This window comes from Colletotrichum fioriniae, assembly GCF_027942845.1.
Source record: "Colletotrichum fioriniae strain IMI 355084 chromosome Unknown scaffold_2, whole genome shotgun sequence".
NCBI classification, from domain to species: domain Eukaryota; kingdom Fungi; phylum Ascomycota; class Sordariomycetes; order Glomerellales; family Glomerellaceae; genus Colletotrichum; species Colletotrichum fioriniae.
In genome coordinates, this window is record NW_027076838.1 from 2,750,229 (window position 1) to 2,774,764 (window position 24,536).

A 24,536-nucleotide genomic window follows, 5' to 3' on the forward strand; every position below is an offset into this window, starting at 1 on the left:
GGTGGTGTGCGGATAATGACATGATGATAATGATAAGGAGGCATAGACAATCACAGGAACTCGTGTTGAGCCTTCTTCCCTGGGATCACACTGTATGCAGTTTGTCTCTAGAGGCGGATCGAACATGAATAGAATACTGTGGTCCCCCAAATGCGTTTGGAACATTGTGACTTTTTCATCTGTTTTGTATGCAGCCTATATGATGAGACTGGTTGTGCAAGCCCAGATGCCGCTGTATCGCGCCTAACCATGAAACTCCTAGTCAAGATCTAAAGAGGGTATAGATAATGCATGCAAGCCCCTAAACTCCACACCCAAGAGAACGCCAACCCAAATACGTGCATCAGTAATGCTGTGCCTTGCTGTACTTCCATAATAGACTCGCCCCTTCTAGCTTGGGCATGACCTTTGGTCGTTGGCATCCCGGCGAACCCTTCCCTACGATATGGATAGATCTCTGGAACCTCCGCCTGAAGCGCCGCCAGTCGTCGTTCGTGGGCCACGACTCGAACAGGTCGCCTTCGTTTTCCAAATCATCCTTGTCGAAACAATCGTCCTTGTCGTCGTCGACGTCCAGCGGGTAGTAGAGAAACTGATTAGAGTGCGGGTGTCGCGGCTGTGTATAATTGAGCTGTGACTCAATGTCGAATTTGAAGCGGTACCCCTGGTGCACCAGCTGGGGCCGTTGCGGATCTGGGTAGTTCATGTGAGATGTAGCATACGGAGGCCGAATGTCAAAGTCGAACTGAAACTCTTGGTGGACGACGAATACGAGCTTCCTCAATCTGGGGAACTTTGCAAGACGGGCAAGCAGCGTCGTCATATTGGACTTTGAGACTTTCCAACTGAGCACTGGGTGGCAGATGCCAGTGTAGAGTCCGTATGACGTTCCAAACGCAAGCCGACTGAGGTTGTCTCGCACAAGAGGGATCTGGCTGAAGAACTGCAGTGTCCGCAGTAACCGCTTGACCAGCAAGTACGGCTCGAGCAACAAAATATCGCGCGACAGGTCGACGTATTTCGTCGTGGCCGAGAGAGCGAGAGGTCTGTAGCGTTGTAGTACATACACCCTCGTCTCATGGCATACCGCGCCCAGCGCTGGTGGTGGTTCATCTCGAACATTGGCGAACATGAGTCCGGCTGCCGCAGGCGTTTTTTGGCTTGCATTTGGCGAGTCCATGACTTCGTACACGCGCGCTTCCGGGAGAGCGTACTCCCAGATCATTAATCGGATCTCCACTGGCAACTTCATCATCGGGAACGCCTCGCTGGGGGTGACTGTGGGGCTCGAAAACTCCTTCGAGAAGGACGGAAATAATGTTGAAGGCATATTGATCTCTGTGTGACGCTGAGGCCGGGTTGCATCGCAGCAAAGAGATCTTCAGAGACACACAATGCGGGCGGTTTGGAAACCTGGCAGTCGATCTTCTTTAAGGCCGGATGATCTCTGGCTGGGGGGGCCAACAACTTTAATGATCGACGTGACCCAACCACTCGGACAGCGACCGCACAACACGCAACGGCCGGGTAGATACTTCGTAGGCACGCAGCAGCCAGCAGGCACGCAATGGAACGGGACGAACGTCCCCGACGGGGAGGTTGGCGTTGAAATATAGGACCGCGATACCCACTCGTTTAACGTTTCGACTAGCGGCCCGAGAGATCTCGCATAGATGAGGGTACGAGTTTGTTTCGAGGATCGTGCCGGGGTGTAGTGTGGGTGAGGGGAGTTTATCTTTGAGACCTGGCACTAGCAGCTTTCGCAGGTTGATGAGGTTTGCTGATGGGACGACACCAATGAGACGGGGCTGCTCGGAGCGGAGCGAGATATGTGTTTGAATCGTATCCGAAGGAAGAAGGAGAGACGACTCAAGGAGCTTCTTGACAGGGAAGAAAGCGAAACGTGAGGAAACGCAACCGGACTTGTTGCTTGCAAACGGCGGATGTAAGCTGGGTTTTGTGAGCCGTCCGGAAAGTCCCCATCACACTGGTGAAACTGGGGCTAGACCGGATCATCTGATGGCTGTCAGTTTTGACTAGACTAAGGTAAGGTATGGTCATCTACCGTCCCTGCGGTGTCGTTAGTGGGCAAAAGCAACGTGGGATGTCACGACCGGTCCGCCGCAACAGATGGACTATTGGCCGCCATGACTGCCACATCAGGTAATCGTGCCGGCAGTTAATGACGCACCGATGTCAGAGCGGGCGAATGCACGTCGATATTCGGGTCTCTTAAGGTCTTAAGGATGGCGAAAGCGATATGTGAAAATGGGTCCCCCGGTGCCGGTTTGGCGAAGGCGGAGTTGCGAAAAAGCGCACCGATAAACTAAGGTAGCGAGAAACTCGATCCGCCGTCGCCGGAAGCCCGCGATTTGAACATGGCGTGAATTCTAAATTTGGCGGTCAACTAGAGAACGCTTACCCCTCGTAATCCGGTGACGAGTCGTGATGCCATAAGCTGGCGACAAATGAGTAGCTAGCAACTCAAGCTTGCATGGGCGCGCGCGCCAGAGAGAGAGAAAGAGGGCGGTCCAGATTAGACAGACTAGAACCATCGGTGTGCCGTCATTCGAACCATGACACGGCATAGCACGGCGCTGGACTGCCACGGCGCTGCAAGGTGACCGCAGGGTTCCAACGAGATGGCAGACGGCTAGCCATGCCAAGACGTTGGCCGGGGCCAGTTCGGGGAAGTGGTGGCATCGGAAGAGGGGCGGACGTGGTAAGGAGCTTGCCGAGAGCGACAGACGACGAGGGAAGGGAGGGGCTCCGAAGGGCTCGGTCGATTGGGTGGGTACGGGGTTCAAAGGTCGTTTGCTTGAGGCTTTGGGATCGGGCGAACGATACGAAAGCGGACAAGGTAGGTTGGTTAAGCATATTGCGTTGCCTCCTGGCACCTCCTCAGGTCGGGTCTCCGCTGCCTCATCACGGGCCCAGGCTCAATCAATCTGAAGGGGACTTGATAGGGCACTTGACGACGTTGCGTGACCGTTTGGCTGGAGACTTGGAGTATCGCGCTCATCACCTGTCGTATCCAGGTATCCTGGGACATAGCCCCCCTGCGCGGACGACACCCCTTGACCTCCTCTCGCCCTTCGGCACAACTTGGCTTTGCCTAGTACGATTAGAACCGTGCATGGTAGCAGCTTTCTTTCAGCCCTGGTCGACATGGCTTGTTGGGGGGGAGCATATTGCGTTGCGCAAGCCGGAATCCCCCCATTGTTTCGTTCGATGAAGCGGGCGAGTATCCATAAAGTAGGATAGTAAGCTCGGCGCACACAATGGCTTGAGTAAGACGAAGAAAGAGGGTGTCTTCATTTGTTGCTGGCTGGACGTTCGCAGTTGTTGTGATGGACTTTGGATGACGACTGGGGTGGGTGTCATCTAGTTGGCTCAAATCCGATATGCTGCTCGTCGCACACTGAGTGCAAACTGTGGGGACCGGGCGTTTGAGTGGACTTCAGGCGCACTGACCAGGTCCGGCAACACGACGGGACCTCCAGTGGGGCCTTCCTCTCTTACCTAAGCTACTTTATCAAGGTACCTCGTCAGGGTCACAGTCACGTCCGCAACCAGCGTAGTCAGTCAGCCAGCGGAACGCCGCGACCACCCACACAGCCCGCGGAGCCTGCCGCGGCTATTTTCCGTTCCTCCGCGAAAAGGTTCCTCCGATACCGTTAGTGCAAATGTATCGGACCCACTCCGGGCGGACGTGCAGGGACCCATCTCATGATATAAAAAAGAGTTTTTGGTCGCGGTTCTTGCGAAGGCTTCTCTTTTTACTTCTTTTTTTCTTCGTGCGGCTGGCACGATTCGTTACAGTTTCCCCTGTTGCTGGAATTCCTAAGTCGGTGAATTCATGGCGTCAATCGTGCCCCAGATCGAATTTTAATTGCAGCCGGCCTCGTCCTTCATAGATCCTTTTCTTGCTCTTGTAGCGAGTTGGGTCGCGATCGATGGGCCGGACATATCCCAACCTTCAAGCCTAAATATTTTTTGGCGGAAATTCGCAAAGTGAATGCGACGACTCAGACGAGAGAAGTGCGCATCATGCGGCTATGTTACCTATGTTCTGCTTCGCGGTTGAACTCAAGGCAGCATGTCGCATCCCCCTGAACGCTTCCTAATTCGGGGCACCACGCGCGCTCCAACATCGTCTCATGCATGACCGTCTGAATGCACTACTCTGCGTGGCAAATCAAGCTTCAACAGCGCGTATCCATGCCGCCTGTGTGTGATTCAGTGGTTGTGGATTTTGAGCCTCTGGCACAAACTGTTACCGGAGGCGTCTATGACTATTGCTCTATTCATGATTCTCGTCGCATGGGGTCTTGAGTGCAGACTTTTCTTCCTCTTCCTTGTCTCTTCACCGGACCGATTTTCAATGACCCACCGGCTCGCTCTATTCGCCGGCCTCATCGCCAATCTTCTCCAGCTTGCCCATTTCTCTCTTCTCGCCCGACTCGCCGATGAGGCGCACGCGGTCGAGACGCACCTTTTCACCGTCGCCGTCACCCTTGGTCACGTAGATGATCAAGCTGTTGATGTTCTGGAACTTGACGAAACGGAGACCAATGTTGGCAGTGCCGTCAGCGTTCCAGTCCTTCTCCGTGAGCTCGATGGCTTGCGTGGGAGGGGTATCGTCGGCTTCGCTAAAGTCGAGGTTGTGAGGCTTGTTCGTGTAGAGGTGAATGGTGCTGGGGCGCATAGGAGTCTCGTCGTCGTCATCGTCGGTAGGAGGCAGAGAGGTCAGCTGCATGATGGGTTAGCAACTGGCGCAGTGCTTGACAACGATTCTCCAATCATACCTGAAGGGTGTGCAGCTTGATCATGGACTGGAATGGCATGAACAGCAAGAGCTGGTCATCGGCACCACTCTCAACCCAATCCTTCACGCCCTCCTTCTTCGCGAGCGCGCTGGGCTTGGACGGGTCGAACAAGACCTTAACAGGACCAAAGTCCTCGTCGGCGTTCAGCAGCTCGCAGCCCTTGGGCTCGATCTGACCAGTAACGTCGCCGTAGCCACGAGGGAACTCTGCGCCTCTCCAGTTGCCGCCGCTTGAGCTGCCAGACGCCTCGCCAGAGCCCGAACCGCCCTCGGAAACCTCCTTCGCCAGCCTCTTGACCACTTCTTGGAGCTTGCGGGGGTCGGCGCCCTGGACCTTCTCAATGATCTTGCCTTCGCGGAAGATCATGAAAGTCGGGAGAGAAGTAACGCTGTAGGCGGAGGCGATCTCCTTCTGGGACTCGACATCGATCTTGACAAAGGTGACGACATTCTTACGGGACAGGGACGAGGAAAGCTGCTCGTAGAGGGGTGCGATGGCTTTGCAGGGACCGCACCAGTCGGCGTAGACTGGAATCCATTTGTCAGCACGTCAAGTCAATCGTGTGTGCATGTCGCGAGCAGCTCAATGGTCTCCTAAATGAAGCGATAGAAGCGTCGCAGGCGCGATAACGAGAAGCAATGAAGCCGCCACCACCACAGCGCGTTGGGGCTGTCGCGGCCGTCCATGGCCTCACTGGCGTCATCCAGGATGGAGAGGCAGGGGGTGCAGTGACCTCGGCGGTCAGGTAGTACTCACAGTCAGCAACGACGATACGGGAGCTCGACAGGAGTTTCTGAAACTCCGCTGCCGACTTGATGTGAACCGTAGACATCTTTGCGGCTCCAAAGACTGTAGGGTTCGTGTCGGTAGGTAGGATGTGAAGGTTGATGTTGATGATGGAACTCAGAAGAAAGCTGCCCCGCGACGACGCATTGGCATGAGTGCCTGGCAGGCCGACCAACCTCCAAAGGTCCTTAGCTCTCTTACCCCGCACCATGCCCTTTTAGGACTAGCCACGCCTTCCCGTGAGGCACGGTTCAGGGCAAACAAATCTCATTGTTCAACGTCCGCTTACCCATCTCTCTGCCCCTCAACTCATCGCGAACTTGCGAGAGTCCTGGTTGATTTTCTCTTACTGAGGTTGAATCTCAATCATGTGACTAGCTTTTCTTTTTTTTTTTTTGGTAAACAATTTGCTTGCTCTCAAAGCGCATGTTTAGTGAACCCTGCTCACTCAGAAACCCAGTCTCAGGGTAATCAACCATGGAAGCCGTTTGCTGTAGCTCTGTTTTCTGGAATGTTTCCTTTGCCTAGTATTTCCATATTAATCTTCTTCCTCTGCGCAAAGTTAGGTTTCAGGTTTATTGGGGTGATAATTCTATCTAATTGTGTGCTTCTAAAAGAATAGTTGACAGAGAACTTCGAGAGTGTCTTTGCATCAAAGTGGAAGTGAAGGGCTGCGCTTCTGTTCCACTCGCGTACTACAAGTCCCGGCGGGATCATCAGTGACTTTGATCAACCGCTCACCACAGTCCAATGGATTCATAATCCCTCCCTGCGACGGTTCCTCCGTTGTAAGCGTAGACGAGGCATCCCACCTGGACTCTACCTCCGACGCCACCGTTGTTACCTAGAGCAGTACCGTATCAGCAACAACATCTCTTCATCAGAGGTAATCGACAAGGCAGATGATGCCAAAGACTCACATTGCAGGTAATTATCCCTCATCAAATCGTTGCAGCTCGGGTTGGTGTTCGAGAGACCATTAGGGTATTTAACATGCTGCCTGTCTCCGTCGGCGACACACCCCTCAGCCCAAGAAACCTTGTACTGGTGACGACCCTGAAACTCATCATGCCACTCTACGCGAAGGGACTTCATGCCCGACTCCATGAAGCCAGCGTAGTTGTTGCAAAAGTAGTCTGCGCCTTTGAGCTGCTTGTCGGAGTGGATGGGCGGGTGCGGGTTGAAGTCGGATTCCTTGTTGCAGTTTCTCGGCTGCTGGTTCATGGCGACGTCGATTCTCTTCTCGAGGGGAGGAATCTGGCCAAAGGTCTCTTGGGCGTACCAGACTGGGTTGTCGAGGGAGGGACCTGCGGGCTTGCTGGTGGAGCGAGGGACGATGAAGGAGGTGGTCCATGAAGCTGCAGCACCTTTGGTCGAAGACAGGCTTTGGACCTCGCTGACTGGAATTGTTCCGTAGAACGCGGCTTCTCCAGCTACGAGGCTTGCAGCCAAGGGTATGAGTGCAAGGCAAAGAGTGAGGGTGTTCGCGAACATGTTGACTTTGGAAGAGATATGGAAAAGAATGATGGTGACAGTGATTTGGGGGGAGGAACCGTAGGAGAGAAGATGACTGGAACGAATGTTGAGCTGACTGATAACTCTCAGGTGTTTCTGGCAGAGGACGGAATCAAAACTCTTATATCAGCTGCTTGTGTCGTGTTATTAGTTCAACAGACGGTAAACATATCAAAGGGAGAGGCGCCTAGACTGACAAGACATGGGGATTTTCGGATTGCCCCGAACTAGGAAATTACAGGCTCACGCATTGGTTTCTCTTCATTTTCTCAGCAGCCAATGCTTTGAACTCTTTCAGTATCCCAAGGACCATCGTTTGCAAGGCTGCCATTCCCAAGATCGAATCGTTCGATGCGAACACGTGAGCATTGTCCACCATGACCCAACAAATGAGGATCAGAAACGCAAACTGCCACTCTCCCTACCTCTATGAGACTATGAATAGCCTCGTCTCTGGTTCTGTTTGGCCTAAGCGTGCTAGATTGGGTATCTGACCTAAAATTACAAAGAACCAAAAGGCTGAACATAGGTGTTTGTGACACACGATCAAAACCTCCCTTTGGTCCTGGGAATCTGGGTGTAGTTTTCCAGACAATCAATTTGGCGCAGTTCACGGAGCGCAGCCGGTACATGAAAACTTTACATTAGCAGATCGGGAAACGGCATTGCAATCGCTCTGAGAGCCAAGGTCCACGAGCGACGTCACGAACCAGCCCAATTTCTTAATTCGATGTCTCCACTGGTTTCCAGGACAGCCAGTATCCAGACATCTACTGCTAGGCACATAGGTCGTATTCTCAATGCTTAAGAGCCGCTAATGTCACCTCACCTGCGTCTAACATGGCCTCAGGTACTATTCGTAGGCTCAATGCTTACAAACAATTCGAAAGTATCGCTTGAAGAAGAAAGCCACTGGGCTCTATACACCGAGTACCAGCAACATAGTGCCGAGAAACGACCTTCAGTATAGATATACTGAGTCCTATTTCAGGGTCAAAACCCAAGAGATGTTCAGACTTGCCTTCAAGTTTCCAACGTGTGTGGTTGTAATCGCCAAGCTACTCAATTTTGTTGGTCCAGCTTCTATCTCTCTACATGAATTTATCGACGGAATCGAAGCAGAAGTAAGCTTCGATTTGAAGCTAATTACTGTTGGATTGGAAGCTTACAAGTAACTCCGATGAATCCCACCGAGACATCCCTTCTGTTCAGTGAGAAATACCGTGAGTATTGATGTAGGCTATGAGACCCTGCTGTTTTGCCCATGAAATTCTCTTTGTCTCTATATCACTACTCAGAAGCCATAAGGTGTCCCCTCCTCTTTTGCACATGATCAGCTCCATTCCCTCGATGATAGGTACGCCGCCATACTCCATGATTATATCACTTCTTCCGCTTTTACGAATCATATCATTCCAACTATCTTGTATCACATCCTTGAAATCCTCCCACGTGATTTCGTCCTCGACATAGAGTTCGTGTGGCTTGTCATCTGCGTAAACTGACCAGATCACATCTTCGGGTTGAAGGCTGAACAGCTTCGGCGCTACTCCCTTCTTGTGTCTTAGATTTGGGGCTGTCCGCAAGAGGACGTTGACCTTTCGGCAGCCGTAAGCTTCTAGCGCACAATCCAAGACACGTTCGAAACTTCCGTCTTGTTCAAAGTATCGGCGGTCAACGGCGATGATTTCAAGACGACAGTCCTGAAGCGGTCCCAGCGGGCAGATAGCTCCGGGATCACGGATGACGAATACGTCCTGCTTCGGGTTGAGCCAGGTTCCCCCAGACGCAGTGAGTTCCGGACCGTAGACGAATAGCCCATTCTCTTCGGTAACCTCCCAGGCTTCTTTGCAGACGGCTCGGATTACTGGAGGTCTGTATCCTTTGCGGAGCTCGGGATACACCGCTTCTCCGTCCACCTGCTCGAGAACGCGACTGCCTGGCAGTGCCATTTTCCAAATAAGTCTCCGGATCTCAATAGGGAGTCGACCAAATTTCGGAAAACCTGCAGCTGTCACTGTAAAGAGTCAATACTACGGTTGTGAAGTATGATCAAACCTAGAAAGGTCCGGAGGAGAACTCACCGGAAGGAGATTCCTGCTCTTGCTGTTTGGAGGGCATCGCCGCAGCCTGTTGTCTTGAGAGCATCACCGCCGCCTGCTCTTCCATGATCTTGGTCTGTAGGCTCATGATACTCGCCAACGTCTCTTGGGTATCTACTGCCATTTTGCCCCGGTTAGTCCTAATGCTGCTTTTTAACGGAAAGTGCTAACCTTGGAGATCCTTGACTCGGGCGACATCTACTGCAAAGGCGTTTTCTGCGACGCACAACTTTGCAAGCTCAGAGAAGGTCTTCGATTGCTGGGCCTGGACTTTGTTGATAGCCTTAAGGCCGTTGACCAAGCTCTTGATGAGCTTCGCCGATTCGTCCATCTTTGTGGACTTGTGGCTGACTCTCGGGTTGAGGGTTGAAGTATGCGGTTGGTATTTTGAGGGACTAAACCTGGGTCCGGCTCGCCTTGAGAGGGTTGTGTTGAAGAAGTGGAAGAGTGGAAGGTAAGTAGTGGACAACAGTTGTAGAAGGCGAAGATTCTGAGTGTGTGAGAGGGAAAGAGTGAAGAAGGTAAGAGAGAATATATCGAGGGTGGGAGTTGGGAGTGTGGGAGTTGGGAGTGTGGAGGATGTGAATGTCAAAGTGTAGAAGGTAAGATATAGGTTAAAGAAAGGGCAATGCTAAAGTTTCGCCGTATGGAAGGCACATACCTGACCTTGCTCTTTCTAACGCCAAATAGTCACCTTCAAGTTTACTTTATATGCACAAGTAACCAATGTCTGATTGAAGTCAAGACTCAGGGTCTTAGCCTAGTGTGAAGGAACACTCAGTGGTAGTCCACTTCGCATAGCAACAAAGGTTATTGACCTCGTTCTCCTTGTAGCAGACAAGACTTTACGGTCCAATTCACATGCTGAATATTACCAAGTAACGACCTTGATGCTTTCTGATAAAGCCCGGACGGCCACGAGAAACTGTAATTTAGGGGATAAGCCTCAATTATCCCCGCTTGATACTGGCCTTTCTCACCATGCGTGCTCACTCATATTGACGACCAAGCAAAGCCCCGCCGCTTCACAGACGGAATTTTCTTTTCAAGATGGCCGGAGGAGACAGGTCTAGGGATACAAGACCTAATTTCTTTTCTCTCAAGACCTTCAAATTTCGACAGAACCACTACCATCGAGGTGGGTAGAAGAAATCGCATCAACCACCTCGACTCGGAGGCCAGGGCTACCAAGATGGCATCAAACTTGCGAACTGCTCCTGATGAGCAGATCGAGCTTTTCCAACATGAGGATGATCCAATCTCCAGCATCCTCAATTCCACCAGCATGATCATCTCTTCCTTCCAGCAGCTCGACAAACAACAGACCGCCATCGCCAGCCTGCTGAACACAGCAAGTAAGGTGTATTCCAAACTTGATGAGGCTCAAAAACTCTCAATCGGAAACACGCATTCTTCGCTGTTGATGGCCTTAGCCGGAATCACGCATGCCGACGGCCAGCAGGACCAAGAACTCCGTCAGGACGCAATCACCCTCCTCTTGAAGGCAGCAAGCAAAGTCGTTGAGTCTATCCAGAACACCAAAAAACCCCCTCAGCCTCGCAGTCAAGGTATTTAAGATCCCCTCGATCGTCAATGGGAGACTTTTTAACTATTGAGATAGACGGTCAGTGCTACTTCAATCGACTACCCACCGAGCTGAAGGACAAGATTTGGCAGTTATGCCTCCCGCCTGGTAGAATCTACGAGCCGATCACATACTACAATCACCAGGAACACGACCCAAGAAACATTCTGTTCTATCAGCACTGGGCACCCCCAAATTTCAGAGAAATCAACAGAGAGGCTCGCGAGTACTGCATGAAGGCTGGCCAATTCCGCTTCGGCCACTTTGAGGACGAATTGGGCTACGGCACCATGAGATCGATCTGGTACAACAATGATCTGGATGCCATCTATCTCTCCGGTCCTGAGCAGTACTGGTACCTCAACCACCTTCAGGTGAAAAACCTCATCATCGGAGACGCCATCGTCCTTGACCGGAACGAATGCAGAGAGGTGCTCACGAGCGATTGTTATGGCTGCGACAACATTACAATCGCCCATCAGCCCCGCGGAGCTCCCATCAATGAGAATAAAGGACCGACTCAGGAGGCAATGGAAGCTACTGAGCCAGTCTTCTACGCCGTCAAGGATGATGAGCGCGTCTGCGCTCAGATAGTGGACGTGGAAGATTGGGGCGAAGGCCTGCTGAAGACCTGGGCCGAACACAGAGATGAGCTAAAGGAGATCTTCTACGAGGATGGATCCAAGACGAGAGATGTCAAATTCCGTGCTGTGGAGGTTTTCCGGAAACCTCGCATCGAGAAGGAAGGTTATCATTTCAGACGATATCACACAAACGGGGCATAAGTCAAGGACCTCTTACATTTCTGCCTTGCCACGATCGCCTTTTTTTTATCGCCTTCGTTAAATAAATAGACGGCCGTAAATACCCTGCCTAACGGTACTATGGGGGGAGAAGGCTATAGCTATCAATTCAACAGTTCCCACTCCGGTTTTGATGCTATCAACGTGAGCCGACTGTGATCCTCTTGATGTTCTTCCCATAAATTGTAATTCTTTACGGCTAGATCATTCTCAAGATAAGAGGCTGGGCGCGTAAACCACCGTAAACGCCAAGAACCTTCGTCCAGACAAGTGATCCTTACAAGAATACCAAGCTCGCCTCGCATCAAATGGCAAGGTGCCTTCTGTTCATGCGCTCCATGTCGGAGTTTGGAGCCAGAGTCATCGAGGCTTCTAAACATCCTGCTGGCGGTCTTCCGGTTCTGATGGTAGTATACGTTAGATAATTGCCAGAGTTTTAGCTATCATCTCATAGAAAGCATCATTATGATGCGAGTACAAGCGGCCGTTTAAGTTCTTTGTTCAATTCGTGCTCGTTTACGATCTCTGATTGGGAGTGATTGAGGCTCCTTCTGCTGGAAGTTTGACATAGGAGGGGAGGACAGGACGTCAGCCGCTTAAACATCAGAGAAGGCTTGGCCGGTCGTCGGAATCGTCGTTGATCTTACCGCTCTTACAATTTCGAGCCTCGATGAAGAGGTCACGACGACCTCCCCCCCAGGGATTTCATAGAGTCTGCGACGGTTTCCTTAGCTTTCCAGTACTTTACAATAATACTGCAACGTCAAAGGTTTTACTTGGAACCTACAATCTGTTACTGAATTTACTTATTTCAAGGTATCCCAACAGCCAAACTCATACGTGCACCTGCTGGTTTCGTTGGTATATTCAGATTGATAACAACCTTCGTCATGTGACTGATCTCAGAACAAGAAAAAGATGGGGAACAGATGCTGGGTATCTATAGCAGTAAGGAACTGCTGCTGCCTCGGGCCTGCCTTGTCCTCGTAAAGAGTGAAAGAGGGCTTACTTAAACTACCTCTGTTTTGGAATTACCTTCCCTGAGATTCTTCTTCTCTACAGCAACCCACACGACTAACGCGTGTCTGGTGAGCTGAATCTTTTCCCCTTTCCACTTTCTCAACCCTTCAGAAAACATCGTCTCGATTTCAGAGCACCGAGTGGTCAACATTTCTCAAGCCAGGATTCTAGGAAAGGTTTGTCTTGGTGCCTTCGTTCACATTCTCACCTCAAAGCTGACTTCCTCATGGCACAATTCGACAGGCTTCACGAATCGCAACCCCGCAAACAACATAAGCTTCTAAGTTGAGATCACCGGTAAGCTGATTCGACTCTGCTTCCCGCAAGATCGATCATGTTGCTGACTACAAGCCCAAGGCCCAGAAGATGGCACCACAGCATTCGAGAATGGCTTTCCCTCAGTTCCAGAGGCTTCCTGCTGAGATCAAACGCAAGATTTGGATCGAAGCCCTCCCCGCGCTACGGATCTACGAGCCAAACGACGACGTAATCTGGACAGATAATAACCATCTGAGTCGCTTCTACCGGGAATACTCTCCTCCTCGTGTTAGAGAGGTCTGCAAGGACGCGTACGATGCGTGTGTGTCGGTTGGTCGTTTCACTTTCGGCTACTTTGACAATTCCAATATCCGGGGCCTCTGGTACAACGAGACGCAGAACGCAGTCTACTATGCGACCTTTGACCAGTGGCACAACACAACGTTGAAAGGCTTGAGAAAGATCTACATTTCCACTGAAATTGCTCTTTTCATCTTCCTTAACAAAGGGTTTAGGGCCAAAACCTTCCGTGCTTGTCGTCACCTTGTCGTCGCGCTATACTTAGACAAGCGGTGTGAGATAGGAGATGTCGAAATTGACAAATATGCGACGACGGTTCCAGTCTTCAGAGCTATGAGAGACGACGATATCATTGTCGATACGCCGCAGGTAGCGCACCTTCTCGCAGAGCTGTTTCCGGAGCTGCTGGAGAAGAAGTTCCTGGCCTGGGCCGAGGTCAAGGGCATGTTGTTGCAGACGAGAGAGAAGCTCATTCTCGAATGCTCAGACAAGCCTTGGTATGCGCGGATGAATACGGGGCCCTTACTCCTAGAGGCTGTAGAGGTCTTCAGAAAACCGGATGATAGGATGGACCCTGAAAGACTGTTTTAGGGCTTTGGTGGTTCTTTACCAGATAGAAGTCGTGCGTCTTAGCTCAGACTCTCTTCAGACAATACTACATACTTTAGCTACAGGATGTTTTGAGGCGTGAGCATGGCCGATAAATGAAAGCTAGGTTCCATGGTGCATCCATGTCACTCTATAAAAGAATGTGTGTGTATGAGAGCTCGTGGCCTGCAGAAGATGGACAACATGACCTCATTCATCAAGTCTGTTTGCTGGAGGAAACGGCGATAGGCACGAACAGTGTACGTTCTGAAGACCCTGTGGATATCAATTGGTACTTTACTAGCTATCATACGATGAAGAAACCAAACCAAACGCCCCTTCTCCCAATGGAAAGTGTACCGGAATATGGTACATGTCAAATCCTGCGTGAATCATCAAGGACCAACCCGAAAAGCATCCAAGCTACCTTCTCTATCTTGTCCTCTAGTCAAAGTAGCTCGGGCGAGCTTTAAGGACCTCGATACCGGAAAACTTCGGAACGCGAACAGGGCTGAGATGCTTCACGTTGACAACGTGGTCATCCCAGATCTGGGCAACAATGCGCTTGACATCGCCCCAGGTTGCGACACTGCCAACGTCGTCGGAGAGCTCCTTCGGGTAGTCATGGGTGCTAATCGGATCGGCCTCCTGCAGTGGGAACAACTTGGCGGGCAGGCGAGGGCTTGCAAGGCAGGAGCGGATATCCCACTCCATGGTCTGCATGAGGATGACCTCCTTGCAGGAGGTGAAATGATCGAGAATGGTGTCCATCTTAGCGGTAGCGTCGGCCTTGCACATAAACCTATTATGCGGGAAAGCGACACGGACGATGCGTGACATGTCGAGGTTAGTCCAGGTACGAGGCTCCTCGCGAACAAAGAGTATGTCCTCCGAGTAGTTGTACCAAAGGCCTTTGTATGGGCCGCCAAACAAGCCGAACTCGAAGCCACCAGCCTCGAGAAATGCCTTATTGGCCTCCTTGCAAGCGAGTCGGAGCTTGGGCGTCTTGTGGGCAGTCACACTCATCTCAGTGAGGCCCGAGGCCTGGCGTAGGACCAAGGCCGGGTTAGGCGCGCCGTTGTTGGCGGCAATGGGGGCTCGGAGAACACGAGAGAAGTGGGCATCGACGTTGGAGAGGTCAAAAATGCGTCCGGCAGGGAGAGCAAGCTTCCATATTTTCATGCGGATCTCGACAGGGAACTTCTGGAACTGGGGAAACTTGCTGCTCTTGCTGTGGGAATGACGGGAAAGCTTCGAGTCTGGAAGGGGAAAGCCCAGGTAAGAGGAGAAGGCCGCCTTAACGGTGTCTCGCTCGCCTGCTTGATCGATGTCAGCGCTGTGCTGAAGATAAAGGAAAGAAGAAAGAACGTGCGCTTGTGACTGTGGCGAGTGGACTTCTTACTCTCAATCTGCTTGATCTTGTCCTTCAATTCAGAGTTCTCCTGATTGGCAGTCTCGAGACGACTCTGAAGGGCTGCCAGCTGGGCGGGCTGGGATGCATTCGGGAGATTTGCAACCTCTGTGGTGACGGCGGTGCGAATGTAGTCCTGAATGGAGGCCATCATGGCATTTGAGGCTGCGGCCATCGGGTCGGCGGGGGTGGAGGTATTGTCCGCCATGATGAGTTTCAGCTACTGAGATGAGATGAGCAAACGGGGTCCGAAGAGGCCGAGCCAAGATATGTTGCTTACCAAAGTAATGAAGAGGAATGAGCTGTTTTGATGGGTGGCCTCTGTAGCGATAGCAAACTAAGATGCTCATGCGATACCGATGATGTAGCAAGTGAATGCAAGTTGTGCCAAGGCCAGTGAACAACGTCGCAATATGACGGATTCTGGGCTATGAGAATCGGGGCCGTGTCGCGTGCGTGGTTGGTGAACGAGATGCCGCAGTAGTGCAGTAGTAATTGCCAAAAGTCAGCAGACCGTCGTCTCCTTGTCCCTTCCGTTGTCGTGAGGCGGAGACTGGACGTTTTGCCGTCCAAAAAGCCCACGACGGTCGGCCTGGGAAAGAGATGTAGTTGAAAAAAGGCGAGATGAGTGTGGGAGATATCCAGCGAGGTTACCTAAGGTTGGAATTAAGGTGCTTGCCACCCTTCGGTTGGCTAGTTGGGGAAGGAAGGATCGCTTCCTGTGGTTCGCCCCTTCCTCCCGCCCAATTTAGAAGGTTCAGAGGCACTGGCGGGGACCTTTGTGACGGTACCTTGATACTTAGGTACCTCTATTTTCCGAGGCACCAGTGATTCAGCAGGTGCGGGCCAACGTTCCTGCACCCCAAGTCCACCTACCTCAGGCAGCGTGGCAGCCCAGTAAGGCCCCTCAAGGAACTGCCCCTCTCCTTGTCACGCTGGAGCGGGAGCAGGGATCTTCACCCAGGTACACGCGTTAGTGACCGGCCGGGAGCCATCACTAGGTACGGGCTCAATCTCACTTCCCGCGGCCAACGCACTGACCTTCAGTTCGGTTGAATCTCACCTCACTCTTATTGAGATATGATGAGTAACAAGTTGACGTTACGGGCTGTGTCCGTAGATACATTCATCATAGATTACTTGTATGTGTATGGGAACTCAAGGTTCGGCGATGCCATGAAGCTAGGTGTAGGGTGAAATCCTAACAGGGAGGTCACGTTGAGGACCTTGCCGCACATGCACTAACATGAGAGACAAGCGGATGGAAGACAGGTATCTATCTACACTTGATCGCCTGTACCGAATTTACGAGAACACCATCATAAACCGACACGATAGGAGGTGAAGAAACGAAAGCAACGGGTTTGTGTAAACTCATGCAGAATCGATGAGCCGCACTTTCAATTCGTCTTATCTCCAGCACTTCCAACATGAAGAACAAGTCGGTCACGCCGGTTAAACTGAAACCCTACATGCAAGTGGCCGCAACGTCCGCGCGTGGGGGAAGACATTCCAACCCATTGACAAACAGACCGGGGATGGTTGACCAATCATGAAGAGACGGGATTGACGCCTTGCAATTGTCCAATCCTGTCACGTCCAGTGCCTTGCTGACGGCCGGGGTTTTTTGTAAGGACTGAGATGGTCTAGGTATCCTACTGGGCAGACATTTATGAAATCCCCCGGTCTTGGAGACAAGCGAGTGGTGAAGCCTTGTTAGTGACGGATGTGCCTTATCTGCACGAATTACGCGGTACCTATTCAAGAAGCCAAGAGCCAGTTCATGTCATGACATCGGAAGTTTTATCGAAGATCATCTAGGGTCTACCTTATCAATAAGTCTTTTCTTCCTCTCCTGAAAACGATACATTGAGTATGAATTGAGAGGTTGGCTATTCTAAACGATCCGAAATAGTGGTCCACAGAACGAAGCAGGGTGACGATCATAAGCTTCACTCCACGTTGGGAGCAATGACAGTATAGTTCCTCCATCCACCATTATCCCTCGCAAACTCCGTCGCCTCATGATGCTCATCCAAAGAAAACACCTTGATCTCCGCCCCGCTCTCCCTCCCGATCCTCAGCTGGCCTCCCTCAACCATGCGAACCAGCTGCAACAGCGTCGGCCGCTCACACATCCACTTGCCAATCAACTTTAGATTCTTGAGCCCAAACACGGCATACGGTATCGTCAGCGTCTCGCTCGCGCCGCCGCTGAGGATCACCCTCCCCTCGCGCTTCAGCGTGCGCACAGCGGCCTCGAGGTACGGCGGGTTCTTGAGCTCGCCCGGCGTCCAGTCGTTGAAGACGTCCGCTCCGGCCCCGTTGGGCGTGGCCGCCATAATCGCCTGCGCATCGATGTTGGCGTCGCCCGTCATGATTACCGTCTTGAGGCGCGGGTTGTCGCCGAGCTTGGTGCGCATTGCTGCGAGCTTGGATTCGCTTCGGCCCAGGGCGATGACATTTGCGCCGACGGTGAGGGCGACTTCGACAGCTAGACCGCCAAAGGAGCCGCCTGAGGGACCGATGACTACGGTCTCTGCTACTTTGATGTCCGCTGCCTCGAGGAGAGCTCCCGCGGCGACGGAGTAATGAGCGATAGAGCTCAGCGCCGCAAAGTCGTAGCCAAGTTCACCGATGAGACGCTTCTCGTCGAGAGGGTAGACGTTCTCCAGAGGGACCTTTTGGTACTGCTGCAGCGAGCCATCACGCCATTCCTTCATCAACTTCTGCCCGGCGTCGCCCACACCACCGAGGTGACCGATCATAACCATGACGTTGACAGGGTCGTCGCGGCCGCGAGTGGTGGCGTCAATATAGACGAGGTCACCCGGCTTGACGCGCACGGCGTCGGGGCCGACGGCGTGGACGCGGCCGATGGCGTTGGGGTTCGGGACGAAGGGCGGGTGGACGTTGAGCTGCGGGAGCTTGCCAGTGTGGGCGAGGTGCGTGTAGGGCACGATGGGCGCCGCGAGGATCTTGACGACGACTGTGCCTGTGGGAGCGTCGGGGATGGGGAGGTCGATTACCTCGAGGGGTTTGGAGTAGGATGAGAGCCAGAGGGCTCTGTTGCCTTGTGCGGAGCTCATTTTTGATACACCGGTGTAGTATGAGATGATGGTTCGTGTAAGTGGACTTTTGGGAGAATTGAAAGGTTTTGGCTTCAGGTAATTGATGTAGTCGTTCGTCTCGTCTTACTTATACGTCGATACATTTCGAATGAAAATGGCATGTTGCTGGGTTCTATGACTCCTTTAATCATGGTCGAAGGCTAGGGGCTGAAGCTACGTTTCTCGGACCTGGTGATGATGCCGCGTTCCCCATTTATTCAAATGAGGAAACCTGTGGCCGAAGCTTTCGGCTCATGGAGAGAGCTGCAATCCGTCAGCGGCCCCCCCACTTCAAGGCACCGCGCGCGGGAGGGGCATTCAGTGGTGACGGAATCGAATCCCGTGGAGATTGGCGGGCCGTTGGAGGACTGTGGCACGAAACTCAATTGACAGCTAGCACGACTCGAGTTTAGGACGAGATCAGGGTGGGTCGGTTAGTTCCATTGTCAACTTTCACCTTATATCGCCTATGCCCCAGAGATTTTGGGCCCGCGAGCTTTGCATTCTTACGGTCTTGAGATGTTGTACGCTGCGGCAGAGAACGGGCGGGAAGTGGACCTGCATTAAGGCACCTACGGAGTAGGTACGTAAGGTACTTCGGTTTCGGCCGGACAATGTGCGTCAATGTCCTTCAAATGGCCGCTTATGTAAGATGATCAACGACATGGCATCTTGCTCAACGTCGGTTTGGCCTTAATGACGTTTATCCCCCATCAATCCATTCCCAGCCGGTCCTCGATATCTCGTTCCACTCAATCTTCCCATTGGTTTTACAATGGAAGTCATGATGGTCGTCAAATGGACAGAAGGAAACATCGCTGTCTTTGAGTGTTGACACAGTCGTGGAATATTCTTCGCGCCTCAGCATGATCGGAGAATTCCCCCTTGCAGCGGGAACGAAAGCGACTTGAGTTAGCCTCATGCAAGCAATTAGAAGTTATTGATTTGCGTAGGATATATGTTCAGCACTTGTTCTTTGCTTGTGTTTAGTCTTTGAGTATCCCACAGAACCAACAATTAGAGTGCCACCCCAAATTGACAAAGGCCTCAGACATACATGTCATGCACAAACAAACAGCCACGAACGACTCCAAGCCTTTGTTCGATAAAGGGAAATCTTCAACGACTTTTCTCATGTGCCATATTGCTGCCTAGTGGCCCAGCTTTCAGCAACACTTCTGTCTGCATCATGCCCCTTGGGAGATAAGAGGGCCAAGTTCCTCCCCATGATCGATTGCCTGTTGAATAGGACCCTGGATCATGACATATTATCAGGCTTCGACACATTCTATACGGATTTGGATGATCTTGAGATGGAGATCTTCGAGGAGAAAGAAACTGCTCGGGTGCAAGCAACCTCTTGTCAGCTCAAGAGAACAACTGTTCCTTGTAACAAATCCGATCTCGGCTATCTTTGATTCTCTTCAGAACATCTGTGTTTTTCTGCTTACATATCTTCAGGTAGGTGCGACTCATCTCACTGGTGCCTCGACTGAACACCAGAGTGAGATGAAGTGAAGGATGAATAGCCAACACTGGAATACACACCTCATCATTCCCTGAATACTCCCAAAGCGCTACCAAGCGACCTCATGGGCGGTGTGAGAGGAGACACCTTCTGCTTCATTGCAGTCTGGGGCTGTTGGCCAAAAGGGATTTTCTTGACCCTGAGCACTTTCCCTTTCTCTTTTTCTTTCACCTCTGTTTGGTCTTTTATTTTTTTCTTGTGCGCAACAACATCACCGCCATCATCCATCACATTTTATGCCGGTAAGACTTTGATCCCAGATTTCTATCTCGCCTGATCTTCAGATGATTGATGCTTATATAGTTGCTTTAGCCTTTGCGCGCTTTTCACAAATAGTCACCATCCCCACCACCACAATGGCCCCTCGCTCATGGGCCCAGATCGCCACCACGGGCACAACGCTCAAGCCCGGTCCTCTACGCCAGGAGGTCGTGGTCAACCAGCAATCCTCCCACCCGGCCCCCTCTCCACTCTCTGCCGCCGACTTCCCATTCCTCACGGGATACACAGGGGAGGAGGTGAAGGAGGGGGAGGGGCAGAACATCATAGCCTCACGGGCTGAAAGCCCTTGCCCTTCTTCCCCTTCTGACCCCGTCTCGGTGGTGGGAGGAGCGGAGGAATTTGGTGTTGCCTCTTCCCTTTTGAGGGGGAGCAACTACCCATCTTCCTCTTCTCCTCCAACTATCACGATCCTCAAGCGTGATACCACCACCATCTCCGCCATCGCCGACGACACCGCCGAGATGGTCAACCAGAAGCGACAGGAGAAGCTCGCTGCGAAGAAGGCGGCGGAGGACGCAGCTCGTCAGTGGCTGCTACCGGAGATCCCGGCCATTTCGGTGGTCGGATCGTCTTCAACCGCAGCTCCTGGAGTGGCTGCTGATCCTGCCGCCATCGACGCGGCCAACGTTCCTCTCCCGGCGGACGAGGAGAAGGAAGACAGGGGGAAGGGACCGGCAATCCTGACCCCGGATGATGAAGAGGTGACTGTCGCCTCGTCCGAGGCTTCGGCTAAGGACGAGGCGCTCAGAAGAGCCATGATCGCCTCGCTTGAGCGAGACCACCGCGCTGGGTAAGTCTGAGGCTCATCGCGCGACGCAGAAAACATAAAATAAAATTACTGACTTCTCTCTCTTCTTCCTACTCTAGGCTCCTTCTGAAGAGGGAGACCCATACCTTGTTCCTTCATGTCCGTGAGGGCACGATGATCGGATGTCATCGCGACATCGTTACCTCCGAGGCCACCAAGTTGGCGGAGCTCCTTCCCCCTGCCGATGAGGTAAGTTTACTTTCCGGTTCGATGAACGATTGTCATTTTCTTATTTTTCGGTTGATGAACAGGACGGCAAGACCCACCTCGACCTGAGCGACTGCGCGATGGCGTACCTCAGCCCGGTCATCTTCTTCATCTACAATGGTGGTGAGTAATTATAGGGACTGCATAAGTCAATTCCTCTCTAATTTGAATACTGGAAGATCTACCCGGCCACCGAGCGAACCGGGACTGTATCTGGGACACCCGACCTCTCATCAACAACATCATGTTCTATGGCCCGGCATATCGCTTCGGCGTCTCGTCAATGCTCAAGAGCCAGCTTGACAACATGGAGGAGGCGTACGAGATGTACCGCGTCGCGTTCAGCGGCCGGTACTTCTACTACCAGATCAAAGACTTCAACAAGATGGCTGGATTCGAGGTTCCCTTCCGGATGGCACTTGTCCATCTATACCTCGACAACCCCCTCAACGAGGAACTCAAGCCCATGAAGGTGGCTTTTGCCAAGTTGGCAACTGTCGTGCTTCCCTTCTTGCGCCGTCAGCCTACCTTCAAGACGCTGAGTCAGAGTCTCTGGGAGGGCCTTCCGTTCCCCTGGCGCTCCGAATGGGAGGAGCTCTACTACGAGGGTCTGCTTCCCGACTTCCCCAAGATCTTTGACAAGAACATGGAGTGGGTTGAGGAGAAGACTGACGAGAGCCGCTTCTTCTACGAAGAGCCTATTGACCCTGCTGGTCCTTCTTCGCGTCCTGACTTGTCTGGGCCTGCAATGGTCCCGTTTTACCAGGAGTCCGTTGATGAGATGTGCCGCCGTCTTTCTGGCTGTGGTATCAATCCCGGCTACCCGTTCACTGGCTAAGATGGCAGTCTCTACCGACTAAGCACCGAGCTTTGAATTCACATCCATCTGGATGATACAGCTCTTTCTTGCCTTCACTGGATACTCATCGATTTTTGAGATTCACTTGGGATATCGTCATTCTCGCTACCGTGCTTCAAGTCGGATCACTTCATTTTGGCAACGCGAACGCGGACTTTTCGTCTCTCAGTATCAACAGCCGATTCTCTTGCTTGTAACGAATACGACTATTCGTCATTGCGGCTTTCGACTTTGCTTGTGCCCCCGCGGCAGGGACTAGTACACGGACAGATAACTTGATTTGCTCAAACCATCTCGCAGATTGGACCTTCTGGACCGAACCTCCACGCAAATGAACGAAAAGACATGAATCCTCAGGCACCTGTCGACTTTTTCTTTTTCTTCTTCTATCGCGGTGTTCATGTTTTGAGGTGTGTGGATGGGACGGAACTTCAGAGGAGGTACCCATTTACTGGTGGACACCGTGGACTGATGATTTTGCTCGCTTGTTTCGCTTTCACTTTTTGTCTTTTGGCATGATCAGCCACGGTTATGGTTACGGTTACGGTTATGGAAAAGAAGATACCCATTGGTTTTCGGTTCTAGGACAGGTTCACTTCACGATATCCCCTGGTTTACGAGTCTGGAGTCAAGGATCCACGGTTTACGGATACTCGTATGCATGAAAAGAACTCGGACACTCTCGTCTTCAGGAGAAACAACCAATAACAAGAGGTCTGAGCACAAGATACAGCGGCCCATGACGTGACGTGGAAGTGAAAATCTATGCTGTGAAGAATGTGATACTGAGTGAAGAGTGAGATGAGGTTCAATCTGAGCCACAGGGAAGCCACCTGCACCGTCGCCCCGGCAGTGGCTGGGCCCAGCACGTTTAGTGCCAATTAGGCTCATTTTGCAAGCTGGGGCCTCCCGGGCCCGTGTCTTCACCGCTGAAGATGGCGGGGGCAGGAACCACCGCCGCTAACGTGTTCTACCGTCTCCATCCTCTGTGCGGCGTAGGTGGGAACCTGCAATGGTTGACGGTTCCTGGCGTTTGCTTGGCCCTTCACAGGCTGACGGCCCTCTGTACCTGCCGTGGTATCCCCCTACAAGGCACAAAATGCTACCAGCAGCCCAGCGCTCAGACTGGCGCCATGGCAGTAACGGCAGTAACTGAGGTGATGGGCAACGGCGCTTGCGGGCCCCGTGTTAGTGTCGGCCCTGCCCTGCCTCCCCTCACTTGCGATACCGGGTGGCTGGTGGTTTTTCGGCCAGGCTGGGTAGGTTGCATTTTGCCATGGTGATTTGCTGTTACTAGGTAGTCATTGCAAGCATTCTATTTAATAAATGGTGCATCTTGGTTTCGGGGGCGCCGCCGATCTAAAGAGGCGTTCGCTTACTTTGCAATCTATCGATAATTAAAGGATATCCAATACCACCTTGCCGTTTGGAGAAGGAAAAATTATTATCACCACTCGATTAATACCAGGATCCTAGGGAAAACCCACCAAACGGCACTTACACCAAACGACACGGCAGACTTTACACGGTGCTACGGCACAGAAACAGCAAGGCCACCCACAGTATTATACCCGGCTATTGCGAGGGAAACCTTCACGATGTCACAGTACGAACCTTCAACCCAACCTCGCCGACGAGGAGGCCAGTCCCTCTTCCCCTACAGCAACAGCAGCAGAGCCTCAGCCCAGAGCCTCAGGAGCCAGTACAGCAGCAGAGAAGCCCAGACGGCGCACCTTGTGCAGCTGATTGAGGAGTTTCGCAAGGGGGATCCCATCTACGAGCCCGTGCCGCCCACCCCACCACCCAGAGCCCCGGGACGGCAGGGGAGTCAACGGAGTCAGAGGAGCCGGAGAGTCATTTCGCCATTTGTGCGATTTCAGTCACCTTTGGAGAGGCTCACATCACCACTGGAGCGCTTTGCATCACCGTTGGAGTCGTATGCTCCCAGGAGACGGGCCAAGACGCCGCTTTCCACTCCTGTAGTGTATGACATGCCCAACAACATCGCCACCCAGCACCAGAACATCATCTTCCCTGCGGCGATACCAGAAGAGGCGCAGATGCAGACGAGGCAGCAGACACCGCCAGAAGAACCCGAACCTGTGCCCGTGCCATCCATCATCGCCAACGAGGAGACGGAGTCGGACGAGCAGAGCTTCGACCTGGACGGATTCCCGATGCCGCCAGACTTTACGGGCCAGGAGTACCTCACTCCTGTCGAGGAGGTTGAAGACTGGGTCGACTTGGAGGAGACGTCGGGCAAGGTGTATGCCTTTGACCCGGCGCGCTCGTCGTCTGACCCGGCTAGAGACGATGACGGGTCTGATTTAGATATCCCGTTCTCGGATGATTCTACTTTGAGAGGGGAGGAGCCGCCGTTGAGTAGGGCGCTTCATGTGTATCAGTCAATGTACACTGGCGAGGGCGTCCTGGGCGGTGTACATTCTGCTGCTTTGGATGTCGTCTATGACACCAAGAGGAGACGACAATCGCTGTTTAGATGGCTGTAAGTGGTACGTGTCTTTGGGTGTTGTCAGGTTGCTGA

The 24,536-nt window shown here is 52.4% G+C and overlaps 9 protein-coding genes across 9 annotated transcripts; 4 read left to right on the plus strand and 5 right to left on the minus strand.

Moving 5' to 3' along the window:
• Positions 1–343: 343 nt before the first annotated feature.
• Positions 344–1,330, minus strand: N0V96_002560 (uncharacterized protein; the record flags this gene model as incomplete). Its single annotated transcript, XM_053187402.1, has 1 exon — positions 344–1,330. The coding sequence occupies one exon, from the start codon at positions 1,328–1,330 to the stop codon at positions 344–346; it is 987 nt and encodes a 328-aa protein (XP_053054906.1).
• Positions 1,331–4,402: 3,072 nt separating this feature from the next.
• On the minus strand, positions 4,403–7,109 carry txl1 (Thioredoxin-like protein 1; the record flags this gene model as incomplete). The annotated part of the gene is made up of 5 exons (XM_053187401.2): positions 4,403–4,753; positions 4,809–5,356; positions 5,586–5,807; positions 6,439–6,459; positions 6,536–7,109. The coding sequence occupies 5 exons, from the start codon at positions 7,107–7,109 to the stop codon at positions 4,403–4,405; spliced, it is 1,716 nt and encodes a 571-aa protein (XP_053054905.2).
• A 1,229-nt stretch (positions 7,110–8,338) lies between these two features.
• Positions 8,339–9,563, minus strand: N0V96_002562 (uncharacterized protein; the record flags this gene model as incomplete). Its single annotated transcript, XM_065756552.1, has 3 exons — positions 8,339–9,135; positions 9,215–9,349; positions 9,404–9,563. 3 exons carry the CDS (start codon positions 9,561–9,563, stop codon positions 8,339–8,341), a joined length of 1,092 nt encoding a protein of 363 aa, XP_065614921.1.
• Positions 9,564–10,424: 861 nt separating this feature from the next.
• N0V96_002563 (uncharacterized protein) lies at positions 10,425–11,602 on the plus strand (the record flags this gene model as incomplete). Its single annotated transcript, XM_065756553.1, has 3 exons — positions 10,425–10,587; positions 10,666–10,800; positions 10,854–11,602. The coding sequence occupies 3 exons, from the start codon at positions 10,425–10,427 to the stop codon at positions 11,600–11,602; spliced, it is 1,047 nt and encodes a 348-aa protein (XP_065614922.1).
• A 1,404-nt stretch (positions 11,603–13,006) lies between these two features.
• Positions 13,007–13,789, plus strand: N0V96_002564 (uncharacterized protein; the record flags this gene model as incomplete). Its single annotated transcript, XM_053187397.2, has 1 exon — positions 13,007–13,789. One exon carries the CDS (start codon positions 13,007–13,009, stop codon positions 13,787–13,789), a length of 783 nt encoding a protein of 260 aa, XP_053054901.2.
• A 441-nt stretch (positions 13,790–14,230) lies between these two features.
• On the minus strand, positions 14,231–15,405 carry N0V96_002565 (uncharacterized protein; the record flags this gene model as incomplete). Its single annotated transcript, XM_065756554.1, has 2 exons — positions 14,231–15,105; positions 15,189–15,405. 2 exons carry the CDS (start codon positions 15,403–15,405, stop codon positions 14,231–14,233), a joined length of 1,092 nt encoding a protein of 363 aa, XP_065614923.1.
• Positions 15,406–17,149: 1,744 nt separating this feature from the next.
• On the minus strand, positions 17,150–18,286 carry N0V96_002566 (uncharacterized protein; the record flags this gene model as incomplete). Its single annotated transcript, XM_053187395.2, has 1 exon — positions 17,150–18,286. One exon carries the CDS (start codon positions 18,284–18,286, stop codon positions 17,150–17,152), a length of 1,137 nt encoding a protein of 378 aa, XP_053054899.1.
• Positions 18,287–20,191: 1,905 nt separating this feature from the next.
• On the plus strand, positions 20,192–21,970 carry N0V96_002567 (uncharacterized protein; the record flags this gene model as incomplete). Its single annotated transcript, XM_053187394.1, has 4 exons — positions 20,192–20,907; positions 20,985–21,114; positions 21,177–21,255; positions 21,312–21,970. 4 exons carry the CDS (start codon positions 20,192–20,194, stop codon positions 21,968–21,970), a joined length of 1,584 nt encoding a protein of 527 aa, XP_053054898.1.
• A 1,619-nt stretch (positions 21,971–23,589) lies between these two features.
• Positions 23,590–24,501, plus strand: N0V96_002568 (uncharacterized protein; the record flags this gene model as incomplete). The annotated part of the gene is made up of 1 exon (XM_065756555.1): positions 23,590–24,501. The coding sequence occupies one exon, from the start codon at positions 23,590–23,592 to the stop codon at positions 24,499–24,501; it is 912 nt and encodes a 303-aa protein (XP_065614924.1).
• Between the last annotated feature and the right edge of the window lie 35 nt (positions 24,502–24,536).